Source organism: Hemiscyllium ocellatum, chromosome 3 (assembly GCF_020745735.1).
Source record: "Hemiscyllium ocellatum isolate sHemOce1 chromosome 3, sHemOce1.pat.X.cur, whole genome shotgun sequence".
Lineage (NCBI taxonomy): Eukaryota > Metazoa > Chordata > Chondrichthyes > Orectolobiformes > Hemiscylliidae > Hemiscyllium > Hemiscyllium ocellatum.
In genome coordinates this window covers 113,519,605-113,537,273 of record NC_083403.1, presented here as the reverse complement: position 1 = coordinate 113,537,273, position 17,669 = coordinate 113,519,605, and the positions used below count along the sequence as shown (strand labels likewise).

The window sequence follows — 17,669 nt, the reverse complement described above, 5'->3', positions numbered from 1 at the left end:
ATTCAGTCATAGATTAACAAGCATTCTTGGTAATCGTCTAATTCTTTCATGCGTAATGGGCAGGGAAGACACTTATTGCCCATCCCCAGTTGCCCTTGAGAAGGCAGTGATGAGTCTGCCATCTATCTCCTCAAGGTATGGGAAATCCAAGATTTTGACCCAGCGACAGTAAAGGAACAGTGATATGTGACTTGGTATGTGGCTTGGAGGAGAACATATAAATGGTGTTCTTCTCATGCATCTGCTGTGCTTGACTATCTTGGTGTCAGAGATCATGAGTTTGGGAGGTGTTGTCGATGAAGCCTCAGAAAATTCTTGTTGTGCGTCTTGTAGATAATGCACATTGCTGACTCTGCACGCCCATGGTGGAGTGCGTAAATGTTTAAGGTGATGCATCGGATGTCAATCTAGCAACCTGCTCCATCCCGGATGGTGTATAGCACCTTGAGCATTATTGGATGAACTTGTCCAGGCACATGAAGATAATTCCATCAGACTTGTGCCATGTGGATGGTAGATGGGATTTAGGTAGTCAGTAAGCGAGTACTTACTATGGAATATCTACCTCTGACCCACTCTTGTTGGTCACAGTATTTATGTGGCTGATACTTCTGGGATATTGATGGTTGCAGATTCAGCAAGGTAATGCCATTGAATGGCAAAGGCATTGTTGTTGGAAATGGTTATTGCCTAGTGCTCATGTAGCACAATGTTATTTATCACGTATCACCACAAAGCTTACTATTGTTTTGCTCTTGATACATGAAGGCACAGATTGTTCATTTCCTCTAAGTGGTGAGTGGAACTAAACATCCTGATTTTAGAACTCATGTTGTAGGGAAGGTGATTAATTAAGCAGCTGAAGATGGTTGGGTCAAGGACACTAGCCTGCAAAACTCTTGCAGTGATATCCTGAAACTAAGATAATTGGCAACCAACAACTACAGCCATCTTCCTACCTGCTGTAGAGACTCAATTCACTGTTTTCCAGTGACCTCTGTTCATGTCAATTTCACTGTCACTTTACAATGTCATGTTCAATCAAGTGTTGCCTAAATATCAAAGGTATTTACTGTCACCTCAACTCTAGAATTCACCTCTTTTGTCCATTTTTGGATAAAGGCTATAACAAAGTCTGCATTCAAGTGGCTCTGGAAGAAATCAAAATAAGCATTCATAACTGGATTTGAGCTGAGTAAGTGCTTGTTGGTAGCATTGTCAATGATACATTTCATTTTTTTCTGATAATTGAGAACAGGTGGATGGGCAATAATTAGACAAATTCAATTTATCCTACATTTTGTGGACAGTAAAGGAACAGTTCTCCAAGTAATTTATTGGTTAGGTTCCAGTGTTGGAGCTGATCAAAAATAGTTTGACTCAAGGTGCAATTAGTTCTGGAGCACAAGTCTTTCTTCCTATTTTCTGATGCTTTTATCTGGAATATTGTCAGGACATACAATCTTTGCAGGGTGAAAGTGAGGACTGATGAAGGACTTCTGCCCGAAATACCGATTTCCCTGCTATTCGGCTGCTGCCTGACCTGTTGTGCTTTTTCAGCACCACTCTAATCTCGACATACAATCTTTGCAATCTAGTGTGATCAGATCTTTCTCAAAACTACTTGTAATGAATTGAATTAGCTGAAGAATGACGATGGGACTTCACTAAAGGCTGAGATGATTCATTCATTCAAGACTTCCAGCTGAAGATGCTTACAGATGCTTTGATTTTGAACTTGTGCTGGACTTCTCCAGGTTTGAAGATGGGAATGTTCCTGGAGCCTTCTCAACTTTGAAATTCTTCTGAATGGACAGCTTGTGCATTCCTAATGAAGAACTTTTGCCCGAAACACCGATTTTCCTGCTCTTCGGCTGCTGCCTAACCTGCTATGCTTTTCCAGCATCACTCTAATCTTGAGCCTGTTTGTGATGTAGAGTGATAGCATAAGTACAGATTCAATTCCTATATGAACTAAGGTCATCATTAAGGTCCTGCCCCTTTGCTGAGGTGCTTTGACCGTCAGGTTAGACTCACCATTAGTTGTATTTTTTTCATAATGAGAAAGCACCCTATGGTATGCTAGGTGTATAGCAACTTTCACTTTAGCTTTCTTTAATTGTAAAGCACCATTTATGAACTTATAAGGCAGGACTTCAAATCTTTGATCTGCTTCGTTGCTTTTGGGATAACCTCTGCTCTGTCAATAGCGTGCTGATTTCACTGTTTAGTATGCACGCAGTCTTCTGTTGTAGCTTCCTCAGGTTAAGGCTCCATTTGTAGCAATACCTGCTGCTCCTCCTGTCATACTCTTCATTGCTCATCAAAGCAAGATTAATCCCAAGAGTTGATGGTAATGTGTGAGTGACAGACATACCAAGTTGAATGTCAGAGCCAGTTTTAACTCCTGTTTTTGTTTGTTGTTTTCAATCATTTCTGTTATCATGGATCCATAAAATATAGTCCGCTGATGTGCCCAGTAAGGTGGTGAGAATAATAACTGCATGGCTTCCATTCCTCACCTTTTGATTTGTTTAAACAATTGATTTTTGACAACTAAGTACCTATCATGAAGCATTTTTTTTTAATGAACAAATTCTAACTATCTTTAGTTAAATACTCGATGAAGTGCATTTAATGTTGGTAAGTATCAAACCACATCGTACAGAAAGAGACTTCTTGACACCACTGGTACCTCTTAGAACAAGTTATTCCCTTCCCACATAAATCGACCCATGTTCCCTTTTTAATATATCCAGTTCCCTATTGTATAGATTTTGTTTAATTTGTTTCCATCATCTTTCAGGTCGTAGCTTTCAATGAAAAAAAATCTACTCAGCCCTCAAAGTCCTTTGCTAATTATTTTAAATTGCTGCCCTTTGGCTAACTGTCCCTCCCACCAGCTGAGACAGTTCCTCCCAATTCACTCATTCAAAAGCCTTCATAGTTGGAATACCTCCACTAAATTGGCTCTTAACTGTAAGTACTGCATATTGACAGTTGTTTGCAGCAACCAGTCAAGCACGCTGAAGTGAAGTATTAATAAGAAGTCTGCGGGTCCAGAACAATGGTATGAAATGTGAATTTCAGCAGTATTCCAGTAGCAGAAAGAAAATTGGAGCCTGCAAAATGTGTTGTGGTGAAACTATAATTGTTTACCCTTGGCTAATAACACATGTTTAGGAACAAGTAAAGATAATGAAATTGCATGGGCACATTTGCTAATCAATTCTCATTAATGATCATAAATATCCAGACTGTTTCTGCTTGATTTTATGGTTCCTTCTATCTACTTATAGAATTCTTCACAGAAAAGGCCCAGGAAGGAATTGTGCCTGTACCATTTTACAAGACTTCTAAATGCCCCTGAGAGCAGCAGCCATACAATAAATGAGCACAATGATCCAAATTTGAAATTCAATCATTTTATTTATCACCTTCCGTTTCAGCTTTAACCTTCCTTGGCGTACACTTTTACAGTATACTGATTTCAATTTTACTGCACTATGTAACATTTACCAAAGGATAAGGAAGAATAATTCATATCGAAACAGTATTTTTTTCTGGTACTCATCACATGAATTCGAAGTGAAAAGTGTTCCTTTTTGAACAATCCAATTGTAATTGTAAAGAGGCTTTATTATAAAACTGCTTTAACATCCATCAAAGACATACAAGCCACACATGTCAAATTCACACTGCAACTTTGTGAATCCTTAGAGATTGTCTATTTAACCCATATCTGTCAGATGTACCAGTTCTGTTCAATATATTTTCAAGACCTATTTCATTAATAGTAAATTAAATTCAGAAAAATAATCACTCACAAAGTGTGAGACATTGAGAATTATGGTCTATGTTAATAATCTCCTGACATAAGTACAATAAGTGGCCATGGATGCAATAGCAGTTTTATTAAATAAAACTATTGTCCTCAAAAAGGAGCTGGGTTTTAATTAATGTTTCATGAGATTATGTTTCATATCTCACTGCCAGACTCTCAACTCTGTTTCTATTTTTTTAGTGGCACCTTCAAAATTGTCTGTTACCTTGCTTTTTAAACCAACATTCTCTCTTATCCCATGCCCAGTGCTGTACTACTCAACTGCTCAGATTTATTCCATGCACCTTCATCATTTATGCACTGAAATTCAATCTACGCTGTCTGTGTTAGGAATAATTCTGTGATCCTGTGCTCACTGGGAGTATTGGTGAGCATTGCCTGCAACTCTGACTGTGAGATTACACATGCTCGACGTGACCCATTGGAACTAACTCCAATTGGTAAAAAATACAGTTGAACAAAAATGCAATACTATGCTACATATCTCATGTTAGTCATGCCCCTTACTCTCCATCTCATCCCTAGTTTCTCTGCTCTGTGTTGACTTTTTTTTCTGTTACCACTCTGACCTATGCAATGATGGCGCATTAATTATTTTACGTTTCTAGAAACTTTATTGACAAGCACCTTTTAAAAAACATTCTGCTATACGCTGACTTTTTTTTCCCCAGCAACATGTATGGTGTGTTTAGTTTTCTCTGAGTTCACAGTCAGACTTAACTAATCAAGCACAGTAAACATCAGTTGTAAACAGACTCAATCGAACACAGCACATTTGAACCCAAGAGATCTCTTCTGCATCTTTCTTCCCTGTTCTTGTGGAATCATCATTTGTATTGTGTCATTGCATGAATATTCATCTGAAAGACTGCATCTCCAACAGTGCAATTCTCCTTCAATACTGAGGCTTGATTTTTCATCACAAGCTCAAGTGGAACTTAAACCTCAAACCTTTTGATTCGTTTAGTTACCACCGTTGCATTCAAAGCAATGATAGTAATCCTGTTTACCATTAAAATTCTTGTCTCAAAATGACTGTAGAACATTTTTCAGTACTGTGTGCAGCTGTAAGATACTATTTCCCATGATTGATAATGCAGAAATTCATCTATGAATATTTAATAGATTAAAGAAGAGCTTGAACATATATACTGGATGGATAGTACTCATCGATCTGGAAATTTTCCCTTTATGTTCTTCAGTTGTACAATATTGAGTAAAGACCTGGAATGTAGAAACGAGATTAGTTTGCATGTTAAATATATCCATTGTGAAGGTCAGGACTTGCTTCGGTTCTGTTGTTGGTAACTGCACCAAAATTCCAACACAATTTGTCCACCACAGGTAATTAAAGATTCCATTGCATTTCCAGAGACATACCATTAGTAAGGTGAATCAGATCTGAGTAAAAGTCTTTCTTTGCACTCTTCTTTTATTATTTCCTGATGTTAATCCATATTTGAAATACAGTGCCACTGTGCTGAGTAGTCATTTGTAACCTCATAGTCATTTATCATGTGTGATTTTAGTTTGTTTGATCATGTACTTATCCATTGACATGAATAATAATAATAATGACCTGATATTGCTACTAGAATAGAATAGAAAGTCATGTACTTTTACATGAAAAATTAGTAAAAAGTTCAATTAGTTGAACATGGCACCTACATCAATGTCAGAGTCATACAGATTAGATTAGATTACATTACTTACAGTGTGGAAACAGGCCCTTCAGCTCAACAAGTCCACACTGACCCTCCAAAGGGCAACTCCCCCAGACCCTACATTTACCCCTTCACCTAACACTACAGGCAATTTCTCATGGCCAATTCACCTAATCTGCATATTTTTGGACTGAAGGAGGAAACTAGAGCACCTGGAGGAAACCCACGCAGACACAGGGAGAATGTGCAAACTCCACACAGACAGTTGCCTGAGGTGGGAATTGAACCTGGGTCTCTGGTGCTATGAGGCAGTAGTGCTAACCACTGTGACACTGTGCCGCCCATGCATAATAATAATAAAAAGAACCAAAACTAAGACAAAGTTCATCATTGCTGAGTTAATGGCTCCTGGGCTTGGGGAAAGCTGATTTAAGAATGATTGAATACTCTGAAGATGCAGCCAAGACAAGGCCACCATTCTGAACTGCTGGATACTCTACTGAAGAAGGCCACCACGTTGGACTGACACCACCACTCCTGGATGAGAACTTCTGGTGGGCTCCTGGAACACATGTGGACACCGAAGACAAAGAAGACATCCACATAGGGGTGAGACCTCCATGTCAGCACATTACCCCCAGACCAGGAGACCACCATGCCTGTCCGAAACTGCCTTCCTTCTCTCTTTTGCACTGAAGCCTGCATCCTCAGCCTAGCCTGTGGGTCTGGGATGGGCGAATCAGCCTGGAACGTGTTCCTCACTTACGAGGAGACCTTGCCAAGGATGGAACTGTGTCTGGCTCATCCTGGCATTGCTGCCACTGGAGGTGTCCTCCTTTACCTGCCACTTTCCACGCTTAAAAGAGAAAAAAACAACAAAGAGAAAAAAGAAAAGATAAAGGAAAAAAAAAGAAAACCAGCAAAAGTTAAAAGAAGGAAATAAAGAGAATGAAAGAAAAACAATGGGAGCTGATGAGCCCCAGGCTCAGCCCCACTACTCTGCCAACCTCTCGAAATAAAGTACTGGTTGTAAAGGAGTACCCTGGCTTACATTTGTCATTTAAGTTCAGGACCCCAAAGTCAATTATAGCACACAATGTCTTCCCAATTAAAATCAGGGAGCAGAGTTACCCAAAGACTGTGAATGGATTTGGTGTCTATATGTTTATGTGGCATAGGGAGTGCTAGTACAGGAGGCCATTGGGGAAAGTAACATCAAATATAAGGATGTCAATGGACATATTCCACTTGAGTTCTAATTGTTGCCAATACCCTTCTGAAGATTTTACTTGAAAGACTAGGAAGAAATTATAGCAAATTAGGAATATAGCATGTCAGCGTAGAAATGTGCGGAGTTGTCAATTAATAGTTTGTGAATGTTGGTGTATCAGATAGTAAATTATAGATTCCGTCAGGGAGTGCTGTCTTGGAAACAGACATGACTTATTACTGCAGGAAGGGAAAATGCATACACGTGCAAACATAAATACCTTTTGCCTCTTGGAAGGCAAAATTAGTTAATGAATGACATAATTTGAAAGGACTTCTGCTGCTGGAACCAAGTATTTCCTGGGACCATTTGGGACCTGATATGACATTAGATACTTGTTCATTAAATCATTACTGCTATCTTATAGGTGATAACAAATGGATCTCGAGTAGCAAAGGGTGCTAAAGAATACTCGACAGAGGAAAACAATAGAACAATAATTATGCACTTCTGCCTGCTTTATAAATGACTCTTTTGATGTGGTGCAAAAATTGTTTTGTTGATACTATTTCACATTTCTCACGTACAAAATGTCAATTTGAGAAAATAAATTCAAGTTTTGCTTCTTGGAGAATGAAACCCTATAAGTCATTTAGGGATAAATCTGAAATACCCAAGAGAAGAAAGTTACAATTCTTGAGTTTATGGCATTTTTCAGCTTTGCAGCACAATGGTTGATGTATTCAATTTGTACATCAGATGTAGTGTCTCGGTAGAAATATCTAGTGCATAAAATATTGCTGGCCTGCTGGATCCTATTCATTACTGAAAAGTTAACTCCAATTCTTATTTTTATTTCCAGCTGTTCCTCGTACTAGTGCCACCCAGTGCAGCTCTGTTCCTGAGCCCAGATATGGCCGAAGAATAGGTTCAGAGTTTTCTGCGGGTTCTATTGTTCGTTTTGAATGCAATGCTGGATATCACCTCCAAGGCTCAAAGGCTATTCGATGTCAGGCTGTGCCTAATGGGTTGGCACAGTGGAATGATACAATACCAAGCTGTGTAGGTAAGTGCAGATGGAATTGTCCTGTTTAATGATTCTGGAAGTTCACAAGTGTGTTAAGACTTATGAGTATTTTTCAGCAGGGTAGTGATATGTGTAAATCTATTGACCACATTTGCGGCTTCCAGCTTCATATTGTGTGCTGCTCCACTGCACGCAGTCTGCTTTAGCTTTTAGACCATTTACTGAAAGGTTTGGTTTATGGAAATGCCTCAATTGGAAAATCCAGGTAGTTTTCACCCTTTAACATCATGAAATGTATTTATTTAAATAGATTCACTCAGCAATAGACTTTTTAACTTACAAATAATTTTACTTTGGTCTGTGAAAAGGGCAGAATCCCAGAAAGAAGTTGTCTCTGACTCACACCCTGTTGCATTCCTGGGAATTTCAGGGTCCAATACAGTTATTGAAGGAATCATCTTCATTCATTAGTCGGCAGTGGGAGGGAAGAGAAAGATATACAGTGAGCAAGAAGTAAAATTTGGAAGAGGTGAGGGAAAGTTTGGTCCAAAAACCAGTTTAAAGAGGCAAAGATAAGTGGAGCAGTGATAGAAAATTTGGGAGGGAATTTTCAAGAGTGTGGTACAATGGCTGAATGTTTTGACATATATGAATAGAGTGTGGGGCAGCAGAAGAACAGCTGAAGTTTGAACATGTTTGAAGTTACTCAAGGTGGTTTGACAAGGAGGCCATTGAAGAAATTGTGACTGTTAATGATATGAATTTGCATAAAAATCTTGTGGCAAAAGGGCGAAGGAAGAGGATATTCTAAAAGCAGAAGAAGGATGTGTTATTATCGATGAATAATGTACAGTGTGCAGCTTAACTCTTGGTTCAACATGATGCTAGATTTTGCACAAAGGGTATGACACTAATTGAGTTGGAGTGGTTCATATGATTGGTGCTACAGACACGCCAAACATTTGGCCCTCTTTGTCTTCTTTGTTTAAATTGTTATGATCATTTGAAGTTTAGGATTTTTGAGTTTGTTCTGATGAGTGTAAGGCAAAAAGCTTTTGTGATATGACTTTTCACCAACTTGTTAAAAAGTAAAGCATTCCTAAAATGTTTACATGAGACCTTTTTAATAAGTACATTTTAAACCCAACAAAATATGTCAGATAGAGTGTTATTTCAGTGAAAGAACATGAATATAGTGAAAACATAATTAGTTTTATGGCTGTAATGGGAAGGAGTAATGTGGTCAATAATGAAATAGCAAATGAGAAGCAAAACAATATCAGTGATTTAGATTGTAGAAATCGACAGGAAAGCGAGGTTGGTGAGGACAACAGAAAATGAGCAAAGACAAGCTTTCAAGTTGGAGCCAAAAACTAAATATAAGGAGAAAATAGGTTTCCAAAAATTATGAAATAAAGCCAAAAATGTGGTTTATGACAAATGTTAAGTCCAAAACATAGTTGAAAACCTTAAATAAAATGTCTTATAAATTTACAAGCAGTAGAGGATTATCATTGTAGTGCTAGGGCTGGTGATGGGCAAAGAAGGAAATTTTCTCTTGAATGTCGACAACATGATTGTGACATTAACCAAAAACATTGCATCAGGTTTCATTAAAAAAGGATGAAACTAATATTACAGTAGAGGTTCGAGGGAGTAGAAATTATTCAAAAGTAATGTGTAAAAGAAGCAAAAGACGTGTGTGATGGAAGCAGGCTCAGAATTGCAGAAAGAAGGCAGGAGAACAGCACAAGGCAAAATGCTCATTCAGAGAACGGGTGCAGATACAATGGTCAAAAGGGCATCTCTCACCTTCTGCAAGTTCTGTGACATTGAATGGTTTGAAAATAGCAAATGATCAACAGCTTTGCATCACTCAAAGTTAATATGATACCTGCTCCAGAGGGGGCACACCTTAACTTGCTAATGGAAGCTTGGGTAGAGAGAACAGATAGGGTAAAAATGAGGTCTGCAGATGCTGGAGATCACAGCTGAAAATGTGTTGCTGGTTAAAGCACAGCAGGTTAGGCAGCATCCAAGGAGTAGGAAATTCGACGCTTCCTGATGAAGGGCTTATGCCCGAAACGTCAAATTTCCTACTCCTTGGATGCTGCCTAACCTGCTGGGCTTTAACCAGCAACACATTTTCAGCTGGAGAGAACAGATACCCTAACAGAAATCTGTTGATCCTTCTTAGAAATAGAAAGCTGCCAAAAGTCTATGAGATCATAAAGCTAATCATTTAAGAAAAAAGACATGAACCTGTCCAGTTACCAGTTGAATATCTGTAATGGGGAAACTAATAGAGACCAGTCCTTAGGACAAAATGAATGCTACTTTAATAATTATGGGATACTGAGGGATGTCCAGCATATATTTGTTAAAGGCAACCCTCATCTGACGAGCCTGAGTGAGTTTGTTTGATGAAATAACAAGGAGGGTTGATGAAGATCATGCTGTAGATTTTTTAAAAAATGTATTTGATAACGTGCCACATTGCTGAGTTGTTCAGTGTGAGAAGCACACAAGATTAAAGTGACAGTGGTAACATTAGCTAAGGCTCATGATGCAAAAAAAAACATATTGAACAGAGAGAAATATTGAGAGGTGTTCCCCAACAGCAAAAAACCAGATTGAACAGAGAGAAATATCTACAGGTGTTCCCCAGCAATGGGTGTTAGAATCATTGCTTTCATTCTTATAGTGAAATAGTGTACAACCTTGGAGGATATTCATAATTCTGAACGTTGCACGGCATTTACAATTAAGAGCTGAAAATGTGTCCTCACTTTCTCCTAGAAGATTTACAATTAAGAAAAGACTTTTGAATACCTCACTTTGTAAATAATGCAAAAACAAAGAAGGTATTTTAAAACTGTACAAATTGAGGATTGGATTGTACGTAAAGCTGGGGTTTACACTTTCAGTAGAATGTCAGTATATTGGAGAGAATGCAGAGGTTTGCAATAGATTAGTGACAAGATGGTCATTAATAAATACAATCAATAAACTGCTTTATCCAGACAGCGATCAGAACGTAGGACTCATGAGTTATTATCCCCAAAAGTTCTGGCAGGGGTGCAGAAAACAGAACAGTTGATAATCTCTTCATCCTATATCTTGACTGATCACAAGATATACTTCTTTGAAGGAGAATTTTAACCCTTTAAGTACTGACACTTAGAGAAGAACTTGTCAGTCTTATTTTTGAAAGTTTAAGTCAAAAGAAAGGAAATAATGTTTATGAATCACAAGAACCAAAATATAATTATAACCCACTCTTCTGCACACAGTCTACACACTCACGCACTCACAAAGATATAGCATGCACTTAGATTAATTAAAGGATACTTGTATTATCTGTCCTCAGTATTAGTGTGTAAAAAGTTTTGCTGAAGATTTTCACTTGATTCATTTTTTCCTTCACTAATTAAACTCTATAGCAAAGATATATACATTAATTTTTCTCTGCAAGCAAAACAAGTTAGCCCCACTTCTGTGGCTGTGATGACTTTCAGATGGGAACAGTTCTTTTGCTTCCATTGGATCTCTTCCCCTGGGACCTCTATTGTGTCCCAGATAAACCAATTTTTGGCATTTCGATAAAATATGCATTATCGGGCTGAATTTTACAGGCTGAGTAAACATCATGGAGAGTTTCTCTCTATGAACTCAACTCAGTCATCTTATGCAATTATGTACAGCTCAGCTCTTTATATCTGGAACCATGCCCCAACAGTACAGTTCTCCTGCTGTCATACACTCACTAGTGATGGAATTCCAAATTGCTGCTGGGATTTGTGTGACCAGTGCCATATTCAAAGCCCAGTTGGGCACCAGGTTAGTCACTTGCAGGAAGGAATAGCCTTCTCATTACACATTGGAGGAGGGAAATGAAAACCTAAAGATTATAAGGACCCATGGGAGGCACAGGTGATACTTCATTGGCAGTAGAAATTCATCAATGTCCTCACCTGTCTGATTGACTGTCATTATGACTATACCTACAAGAATGAACCAGAACAGATTTCCTGTCCTTACTGCCATATCTTGTTAGAATGCTCAACTAAATGCAAAACTCAGCAAATGCTGGAAGTGAGAAATAAAAACGAAAAGTGCGAGAGAAACTCAGTAGGTCTGGCAGCATCTATGAAGAGAAAGATAGAGAGTTAACATTTTGATTCCAGTATAACTGGAGGCTGCTGAGTTTCCCCAGCACTTTGTTTCATGTTAGAACCCTGTCTGAAGGGTTGTTACTCTTTATCCTTTTCAATCCCTCACCTCAGCAATTTAGTCCATCTTTTATACTTTTGAATAGTGGAGTGTCCAGTTTCTCACGAGACATTAGCAGATTCCCAGTTTAGGGGGATTATTGTTAGTTAAACACCTTTTTGATAGAACACCTTTTTTATTTAATATTCAGCTCTTTCCACACATGCCAAAAAGCTGGACATCAAGAAAACTTGACATGAAAACCAAAGGGGGTACCTGGTGTATTCATGTTACTGCTTGCTCCAGATGAACTCCATGCTGCCTTCAACTAAACCACAGTCCAGAACACAACCCATAGACATCAATCACTCGCATCTTTTGACACTAGTATGTTGCATCCCTCACCCCTTCTAGTACCTCTGTGATACATTTGTAGTGCACCTTGGAAACACGAGCTTGCATTGCAAAGTAATTGCATTATGGGCGGCTAGCATTGAACAGCTGCCGCAGGGACATTTTGTGCAGTCACATGACCAGACAGTTTGGTTGGTTGGTCAGCAGTCCTCAGTTGAGGGGCAGACATGTTGCTGTGTAGATGTTTGTTACATTGATCACATATTCCTGCCTCCTGTGTCCACAGCTTATGCAGGTGCAACAAGCTGGTAGCCATGTCTCAGAGTTTTAGGGGGACCTCATCCTCACTGAAATCCATTGAGGCACCAGTCCGTCAAGGAATCCCGGAACAATAAGTGCTGCCACAAATTAACCTTTGAGTCTGAGGTCTTCAGTTTCTGTGAAAGAGCAGAGTAGAGTTGTTAAAGAAGGGTCAACAAGATTTGCAGAGCATCGTGGTGTTTGGGAGGGTTAGGTATATGGAAAGTATGGCTTGGAAGAGGCTAATGGGGGAGTGGGTTTACCCACAGTCAGGAGCACGCTGGCTTCAAAGAGAGATAGTGGGTGACCAGAAACAAAAACAGAGGTTCCTGGAAAAGCTCAGCAGGTCTGGCAGCATCTGTGAAGAGAAATCAAAGTTAACATTTTGGGTCTGGTGACCCTTCCTCAGAATTGATGCTCACCAGGGCCTGGCTGGGAACATTAGACAGGTATAAGAACATATAGGTGGAAAGGCTGGGGACTTGGGGAAATTGTGATTTGATTTGATTTATTATTGTCGCATATACCTAGGTACAGTGAAAAGGTTTGTTTTGTGTGCACTACAGACAGATAGTAACATACAAAGGTCAAAGGGTGATTGAACAGAGTGAGAAATGCAAAGTTATGGCTGCAAAAAACAAGATCAATATTAGGTTTGAAATTTGAGAAGTCCGTTCTAAAGTCTAATAACAGTGGGGAAGAAGCTATTCTTGGACCAGTTGGTGCATGTGTTTAAACTTTTGTATCTTCTACCTGATGGAAGATATTGGAAGAAATTATAACCGCGGTGGGAGGGGTCTTTGATGATGTTTGCTGCCTTTTATGAGGCAGTGAAAGATGTAGGTGGAGTCAATGGCTGGGAGGTTGGTTTGTGTAATGGGCCAGGCTGTGTTCAGAACTTTCCATAGTTTCTTACAGTCCTGGGCAGAGCAATTGCCATTTCAAGTTTTGAAGCATCCAGATAGAATCCTTTGGGGTCTAGATTAGAGTGGTGCTGGAAAAGCACAGTAGTTCAGACAGCATCCGAGGAGCAGTAAAATCGACGTTTCGGGCAAAAGCCCTTCATCAGGATAGAATGCTTTCCATGGTGCATCTGCAAATGTTGCTGAGGGTCCTTCTGGACATGCCAAATTTCCTTAGCCTCTTGAGGAAGAACAAATGTTGTTGAGCCTTCTTGACCATGGCATCAATTCTTGTGAAGCCTGAGAAATTAATGGGGTGGGCTATTAGGAAGGAGCAGTGGATATTTGGAGGCTTGCTGTTATGTTTAGGCTGGGACTAGAAGCCGTCGGCAGAAAACCGCTCGCTGTCACCTTCCGCTGTGACAAAAATCAGAAGTGCGTAATGGGGTAGGAAATGGCTGCAGCCACACTTGGAGTGGGTGGGGTCATGAGCTGTGAGGTGGGGACTTTGGTGGGGGGCTGAGCAAACACCAATCATTCAGCTTTTTGCAATAAAGAACATTGGACACATGCATTGCACAGCACTCAGGCTGCTTACTCCCTGGCTATCCTACAGCATGGACCTCCCTAGCACAGCCACTGCTGGAAAACTCATTGATAGGTACATCTTTGTGCACAGAGAGAGCCAAACAGGAGGGATGTTGAACGAAAAGAGCCCCGGGTGTCACTATGACATGCATGCTTCTCGCTGCTTCCAGATGGTACATTGAGCCCTCATTGTAGTAAGCTGTCAGCACAGACCTCCACCCATTGAGCCTTGACTGTGACCATGAAGTGAAGGTGAAGGTGTAACATTGCAGTTAAGCCTTATGTAGGAAGATTAATAACGACACAGGTGATTAAATAACAAATATTCACTAGTAAAATGTGAGTCACATACATGTCATTGTCACCATGTCACCAACATGTCCTCAATACATTTTCTTCTTCCTCTCCCTCCCACTCCATCCGAGTGTAGTCCTGTATTCTACATTTGGGGTGGAGAGTGCCTGATCAGCTGTGGAGTCCAAACCATTGGAAGTTTGGAGGAACGACCGTGGAGATGCTTCTGTCTGGAAGAGCCAGACATGCCTGGTGTCTTCTTACCAGAGGAATGTTTGTCTTCCTTGATCTGAACTTCTGATGGTCAGTGGAGGACGGGTAGGGTGGAAGTGGAGGGCCCAGTCATCTCTGCAGTAGCCTGAAAAAAGTGCCAAGGAGCCTGGATATGGTTCTCCCTCTAGTTGGGTGTCTCTTGGCACTATCCTGTCACTTTGTGATGAAGATGTACATGCACTAGGGTTAATGTTCCTTGCTGTCAAACACCTCCCCCCCCCCCCACCCCCCCACCCCCACCTGTCACCATGACTTGGGTCCTGGACACAAGTGGGAGAAGCAATGGAGTATATGTTTTGACAAATGTCCAGCAGACCTCAATGGTGGACCTGGCTCTTGACGACCCCACTCTGTGGATGCTGGCGGTCAATTGTGTAATTTGCTATGCTGATGCAGTTTCTGGTCAATAAGGGGCATTGCATCCCAGATACCTTTCTGACTCTGCAGCCATACTTACCAAATTTGTTGGATTAATCACCCCATAATGTCCATTGCATCTGGTTTCAGCCTCATCTTACCACTAGCCATTCCCAAAACAGTTCACTACTCAGCAGATATCCACCAAATGACCCTTGCATCTATGCTATTTTTTGCAGGCCAAATGTGGAAGTGTTGGACAGTGAATGAAATTGACAGCACAGTTAATGGGAGGAGTGGCCCTGGCATGCGGCGCAGTACTCACTCATTTAGCAGGAAGTAGACTTTTCTGCATCACCTGCAGGAGTAGTCTCAGACTTCATACAGTGAGGGCAGGATTTGCTTGTTCTTTGGGTGGGTGTATGGAAGAGTGGGTAGTGGTAGTAGTGAGGAACTGAATGTTAAGCATCTTCCATCCATCCTGCTTCACTCTGCACTGTTATGGACCTGCTTCTCCTGTAATAATGAAAAAGGGGAGGAATAGATGAGATAACAGTGGATAAACATGGCTGTTACTGCTGACACAGGTGGACAAAAAGTAGTGAGATACCCCATGTGAGTAAGTAGCCAGTGCATTGACTATACAAGATTAGTGCTTAAAAATGTGTTGCTGGAAAAGCACAGCGGGTCAGGCATCATCAAAGGAACAGAAGAATCGACGTTTCGGGCATAAGCCCTTCTTTAGGAATCTTCCTGAAGTTGGGTTTATGCCCGAAACATCGATTCTCCTGTTCCTTTGATGCTGCCTGACCTGCTGCGCTTTTCCAGCAACACATTTTTAAGCTCTGATCTCCAGCATCTGCAGTCCTCACTTTCTCCTATACAAGATTAGTGGTGGGGTGAGGCTGGTGAAAGGGATTACGACAGATAAACAGTGCAGGGAGAAGTTGCATGTGTTCGTGAGAATAGCAGAGTGTGAGCTTTGGTCAGAGATGGGGACAGTAGCTGAGGTAGACTGAGTTTCAGGCAACAGAGAGTCAAGTACGAGACTTATCCTGGTGAAGCAGAAAGGTCATTGACCTTCTTGGGGTAGAGCTAGCTGTTTTCTCATACCCTGGAAATGATACTGACCCAGGTGATAATCTGCCCTGTCAGTCTTCTGGGAAGCTGACTCCTCTCCTTTGCAAGACTCCATCCACTTGGACTTCCAAGTCCTTGTTAAAGAATCACAGTGCTATCTTCCCCTTCTCTGCCATGTTCCACTGCTATCCTTCAAAGAGCAGGGCAATTCCAGAATGCCAGTGATTGTCCAAGTGCACAACAGCTTTATAAAGATGGCGGGGATGCAATGGATACTGGTCTTTAGCTGGCTACCTGCTGAATGGTGAGTTGTTCCGGGTGCAATGTGTGGTAAGGTAATGTAGAACTTGAGTGCAAAGGAGGTGATTAGGGCAGGATAGGTATTTAATATGGCACATTTATAAGGTACAGTGATAAAACTCTTAATTCCTCCTGGCAAAAAAAAACCTCCAGAAATTTCATTGCAACCAAAAATTGTAAGATTCATCCTGTTGTATGTAGAGGCCATTGTCCAATTGAGGTTCAGGGAAAATGTGGGAGCACAATCCCACAGACAAGACTTTCAAAGAGATGACATGGGTAGGACAGACTGAATTCCCTCTTCTATGTCATGAGATTCTGTGATGCATTTTACCTCTTTCCTTTATTTTTCTTTGATCTTCCTTACTCTCTCCATTTCCTCACATTTGTTTTGCGATATGGCCATATTCTTCTCAGACCCATACTTCCTTATCCTTCTGCTTATTTGTTTGTGTTTATCGTGAGCATGCCTCTCCAACTCTGTCCTCCTTTATCACCATTTTCAATTCTGTTGCTCACCACGTAAGTTTACTTTGATGTCATAGGCCTTCCATTCTTGGTGTTTCTGAATTTTTTCTGTTGGAGCACCTTGACCTCATTCCCACTGTTCTCACTGTTCTTTTCTTGGTAGGTCCTGAGACCTCCCTTGGCTTTCTGTATCATCTTGTTCCTCTCGTTAGAAAGAAAGAAATTGTTTTCATATACCTACTTGCAAGGGATCTAGGTATATTTTTTTCATGAAATCACTGTTGTAATGTGAGGAAAAGGATCAACTAATTTTATACATATTTTTGAAACTGCAAGAGAGATGAATGGCTAAATAATCTATGATGTTGAAGATGGTTGAGGTGACTTCCTTGAATAGTGTCATAGAGTCATAGTCATAGAAACATATAGCATGACTACAGACCCTTCGGTCCAACTCGTCCATGCCAACCAGATATCCCAATTCAAATTAGTCCCACCTGCCAGCACACAGCCCATATTCCTGCAAATGCTTCCTATTCATATTCCCATCCAAATGCCTTTTAAATGTTACAATTGTACTAGCCTCCACCAATTCCTCTAGCAGCCCAGTCCACACATGTACCACCTTTGCATGAAAAAGTTGCCCCTTCGGTCTCTTTTATATCTTTCCCTCTCAGCCTAAACCTATGCCCTCTAGTCTGGACTCCCCCATCCTAGGGAAAATACTTTGTCTATTTAACCTATCCATGCCCCTCATGATTTTATAAACCTCTAAAATGTCACCCCTCAGCCTCCG

At 40.5% G+C, this 17,669-nt stretch overlaps 1 protein-coding gene across 1 annotated transcript in view; it reads left to right on the top strand.

Annotated features, from left to right (window-relative positions):
• The window catches only part of LOC132835936 (CUB and sushi domain-containing protein 1-like), a 2,426,762-nt gene that overhangs the window by 2,091,117 nt on the left and 317,976 nt on the right, over window positions 1-17,669 (top strand). Inside the window, exon 35 of the mRNA XM_060855058.1 lies at window positions 7,581-7,784. Within this exon, the coding sequence (XP_060711041.1) occupies window positions 7,581-7,784 (204 nt within the window). The remainder of the gene's footprint in view (window positions 1-7,580; window positions 7,785-17,669) is intronic.